Source organism: Epinephelus fuscoguttatus, linkage group LG19 (genome assembly GCF_011397635.1).
Source record: "Epinephelus fuscoguttatus linkage group LG19, E.fuscoguttatus.final_Chr_v1".
Lineage (NCBI taxonomy): Eukaryota > Metazoa > Chordata > Actinopteri > Perciformes > Serranidae > Epinephelus > Epinephelus fuscoguttatus.
Window position 1 is genome coordinate 40,701,365 of NC_064770.1, and position 4,960 is coordinate 40,706,324.

Sequence of the window (4,960 nt, forward strand, 5' to 3'; positions counted from 1 at the left end):
TACCAGAGAGGAAGAAAACATTTATTCATCTTTATTTATCTCTCATGAGAAATTAATTTCATTATTACAGACACAAATCAGCTCTAAATACAAACATGCAGTCAGGAATTTGGTGCCACGCTGAAGGTCACCTGGGTGGTGCTGAGGAGTCGGCTCAGGTGGTATCAGAATATACAAGGGAATTAAAAAGATCCTAACAGTACGATTTTTAATACCGTCAAAAATACAGACGCTACACGTTTGGTCATGGACTTTCCACGTCCACATATGATGTCCAAGGTACCCTGGGTGTGTTGGTTGTTGACGTTCTGGGACGCCGTGTCAACTTCAGCCTGTTACATGCATTGTCTGTTTTCAAAATACACTTCTGTTTTCACAGGAAATGTACAGTTTGCATACGGTCTCTTTCAAAATAAAAGCACTACGTCGGTTCAACACCGCCAACTGATGTTTTTTTTCCTTCCACATTTAGCCGACACACACACATGGTTGGGTTTAGAAAAAACAAAACAAAAGTAAAGACCAGTTTTAACACTGAGATGACGTCAGACAGAGGAGCTGTTTAACCAAACAGGGTGTGAAGGGATCGGTACAGGTTAGTGTGTTTGTCGATTAGCATTTCAGCTGATGTCATCATTGCCGTGTTGTCGATAGTGCAGGCGTACTGCTCCTTCAGGTAATTCTCATCAAGTGTTGTTTCGTCAGATGTTTTACCCAGACAGGCAGCGAGGTGGACGGTGGCTTTATATTTGGAGAAATAGAGCACCAGTGACAAGGCCAAAATGATGTCAGAGAATGGGACCTCTTCATCACTGTCTCCTGGGATGATGAACGGGATGACGATACGGTTTAGCCCCGGTCGACCATACTTAACTTGGAGATGCTCGAAGTCTTCCCATGCATCATCCTCTTCTTTGGTTAGAGGACTAACGAGGATGTTTGGGATCATCCGTCCTTTAGCCGTCTTCATTGAGTTCCAGCGGTCGGGCAGGTTGGTGGGCTGATGGTCTTCATCAGGAATCTGACAGTCATCTTCTTCAGTACAGCAGAAGGCCCTGTGCTTAAGCTCAATGATTCCTTTAGCAACACCGTACGCTACACCAGCATTAATCGCGCAGTTCCAGGGAGAATACACGACCAAGTCTTCGATGGTGGACAGAGGAAGCAAAGTGTTGGCTGGGATCATGGTCTGCTCGATCGATCCATGTGCCACAAAGGTGATGTGGATGTCCTCGCAGACAATCTTCTCTTTTTCCACATCGAGTGCTTGTTTCAGGAAATTAAACATGTTGATGACTTTGAGGAAGGTCTGGAAGCGAGACTCAAAGGACTCAGACTCTGATGACTCAGAGTCTGACTCTGAACTGTCTTTCAGCCATGCCACATCTTGATGTTTACAGATTTCTATTGCGAACTGTCTCAGAGTCTTCTGCTCCTCAAAGCTCCTGGTGCTGGTTTCAATGCAGCGCTTCACCTCTGCCGACATCTTGAGTGTTTGTCTGTGTGGAGAGTTAGAAAAAAGAGGAATCTTAGTCATATTTGGTCAACAAATTCAAAATAATGTGTTACCAGATCAGCAGTGGATGAAGTACCTGAAAGCCATACCTGAGTAAAAGTACAGATATCTGATCAGGGAATGACTTTGGTTAAAGTCAGAGTCACCTGTTAAAATATTTCTGCAGTAAAAGTCTTAAAGTATCTGATATCTAAAGTCTCTGATAATATCAAATATGATGAGGTATTAAAAGTAAAGTACAAGTAAATGCTGGTAATAAAAAAAAAGCAAAGGGTCAGCATTATCAGGATGGTGACGTTTATTTCTTCTTAATATGAACACCCACACCAGAAGTGGAGCGAACATTACACCAGAAGAAAAACAATGGCTTTTATAGAACTTCAAGGATTTAATGTTTTCCAAAACGAATTTCATCTCTTTTTAGTGTTCTCTGCATCTCTGGCGGCTGCTTCAAAATCTGCTGTTCCTCTGCGAATCGGTGATGTCCGTGGTCAAGCTATTTCAGCTTGTATTTCTAGTCTCCTCCTCTGGGTATCCAGGAGGCGTGGTCTCGACTGGTTTAAATCAATCAGACAACATCCTCCCCACTAACTTGTAATCTGGGAGTTCCACAAGGCAGCATCTTGGGCCCTCTACTTTTTCTCCTTTACATAAATGATCTTCCTAACGTGTGCAAATATTCTAATTGTTTTCTATATGCCGATGACACTGTAATTTTTCTCTCTGACTCTGACAACTTAAATTCGACACTATCATCTGATCTGAAGCACGAACATGACTGGCTGAAACATAATCATTTAACTATCAGTGTCAAGAAAACTAAATGTATCCCTCAACCAGAAACTGTACGTCTATAACGAGATCAGACCATATCTCCCCTCTGCTGTTTCAGACACAAACCAACATGCAATTATCCTCTCGACAAGCAAAGCATTAAGTTTCTTTTAACATAAAGTAATAAGCCTATTTTACAACTTAAAAAAAACCACCTTAGTGAACCCACCCCCTTTTCTGTCTGGATAAAAACATGTACGCTCTCTCTCTTGTTCTCTCGCATCTCGCTCTCCTTTTTTTGTTTTTTGACTCTTCTCTCTTTTTTTTTTACTTGTCTTCCTTTTTGTTTCTTCTTTTTCGTATCTTAGCCTCTCTTGTATTTACGTTTTAGTTACACTTTTATACTCTGAGGATCAAAGTTATTTTAAACTTTCTGTGTTTTGCTTATCCAGTTATCTCCAGTGTTTTCAACATTTTTATGCGCATTATTAATAACTTTGATAACAATATCAAACAGCCAACAATATTGTTTTCACCATTATTATAAGAGAGTAATTATAACAAAGTAGACAAGTGCCCTTTTCGACCTGCCTCTTCAACCAAAGCTTCATCAGACCCAGCGGCTGCCAGCCACTTGCCACAGTGGTTCTTGTGCCAAACCCAAAGGCTTTCTGCAGCGTAAGGAAACCGATGTTGGAGGCACCCACAGGACGTCACAGGCTCAACCGCTCCCCCCACCACAGTGCACCAGCTGGTTTCATTCTGCTGGAAAGTCTGGGAGTTGTAAAGTGACAGTTTGGGGCTCCAGGAGAAACGTCTGCATGATTCGCTGCTAAGAAGGGAGGCAACGAACTCCCCTCACAGGTGACCTGCTGGGCAGTGGTAAGAGCTGATGTCGAATCTGAGATTTAATTATCTTAATCTGAATTTAGGATTCCTTAGATAAATATTTTGAGCAGCCCTACGCTCCCAGTTTATCTTAACATACTCTCTCACTATCGCCAAATTAAATAACTCATACAAGTGTTACTTCTTGTTTAATCCATTTATACTTACTGTTGATTTTGTGTTATTTCATATTATCCTCATTCATTTAGTTAGGGGGTTAGGATTATTCATTTAGTCGTTGTCTGTGTATATTTCTTTTGAGCAGGAACTAAGATCACTGTGTGGAGAATTCATAACCCAGATATTGAGATTGATTCATTATTGATAAGCATGCTGACAAATTAATAATTGGTTTACGAAGTTATTAATTTGATTAGTTGCTTCCCTCATTAGGAGGGTGGTGTCCCAAACTTTATTACGAGTGCAAACATTCTCAAAAAGTTATTTTCCCTACAAAAACTATCTGATTTAAGGACAGACATGCAACCATTGATTGAAATCCCAAATCCCATTTTACTCCACTTCAGTCCTCTACTCTGCAGCTGCCTCAGTGTCATTGTTTTGCTTCTGCTGATTGTTTCTGTTTTTATTTTGTATTGTGATGTGTTTTTGTTGCTGAACAGGAACCTGCTGAAAACCAGTTTTTGACTGAGTCAGGACAGTTTGAACTGTAACACACAATGTTACTCTTAATTCATTTCCTAGATAGATGAAAATAAAATCTAGTGCACTCTGTTATGATGGGCCCCACTGCCTGCACTGTTTACGCCCCTGTACCAGGTACATCACACTATGTACCAACATGTGACCCCCCCTCACATGTCTCAGTTGTTCCTGCACGTAAAACAATTAAACTTAAAGAGCAGCAGAGTTTTGTTGATGTTGATGGTCTCAACATTACTAAACACACACAGATGGATACAGACATGTATTTTTCAGATTTAGGTTATTCACTCTGTGAAATAGTTTCTTTAATGCACACACACATCCATCATTGTCTGCAGATGTAAAACAAGTCAATATTAAAAACAACTGAATTTCTGATGCTCACATAAATATTTCTCATTTTTAATGAACGTTATCTGATAAAAGTGACATTTATGAATCCTGTGTGCGCGTTCATTAACACTGAGAGACATCTGACTGCATAGTGCTCAGTGTTTAATGTATCACAGCTAGCTGAGTCAGGACGGGGTTAAAGAGCATCACAGAGACTAAACATGATGAAAGCCAACACCCTTTCAGTTCCGCACAATCTCTGTGCTTTAGGTTTCATACTGAGGGAAACAAAAACTAAGAAATATCTTAATTCCACCAAACAAACAAACAAACAAACTAAACAGAATCAATAAACAGATTCACAGCTGGACTCAGATTTGATCCCAACAAGAAACAGATGAAGAAACAAACACATAAAGAAAGAACAAACAACAGAGCTACAGCATCAATAGAAACTGAAGAGATTAATATTAAAGGATTATTACAGATGATAACTGCAGACTATGTCTACACTGTAGGTGTGTGTGTGTGTGTGTGTGTGTGTGTGTGTGTGTGTGTGCGCGCAGTGACGGTCTGTTGGCTCAGGAGTTACTGAGACTGTAAAGGATGTGATGTCATCAATGTGTGAAGCATGTGATGAATGAGCAGACAGAGAGAACATCTTACCTGCTCTGAGCGTCAGTCACAGTTGATCTTGTGCAGAAGAGTTTCTCTCTGAGCCTCAGTGTTCAGGCTGTTATATGTGCTGCTGTGAGGAAGAGGAGGAAGAGGAGGAGGAGAAGG

General features: G+C 40.6%; 1 protein-coding gene across 1 annotated transcript; it reads right to left on the bottom strand.

Annotated features, from left to right (window-relative positions):
- Positions 1 to 4,960, bottom strand: LOC125879421 (uncharacterized). The gene is made up of 2 exons (XM_049561299.1): positions 4,844 to 4,960; positions 1 to 1,499 (listed from the first exon to the last, which is right to left on the bottom strand). Exon 2 carries the CDS (start codon positions 1,484 to 1,486, stop codon positions 563 to 565), a length of 924 nt encoding a protein of 307 aa, XP_049417256.1. The 5' UTR covers positions 1,487 to 1,499; positions 4,844 to 4,960; the 3' UTR covers positions 1 to 562.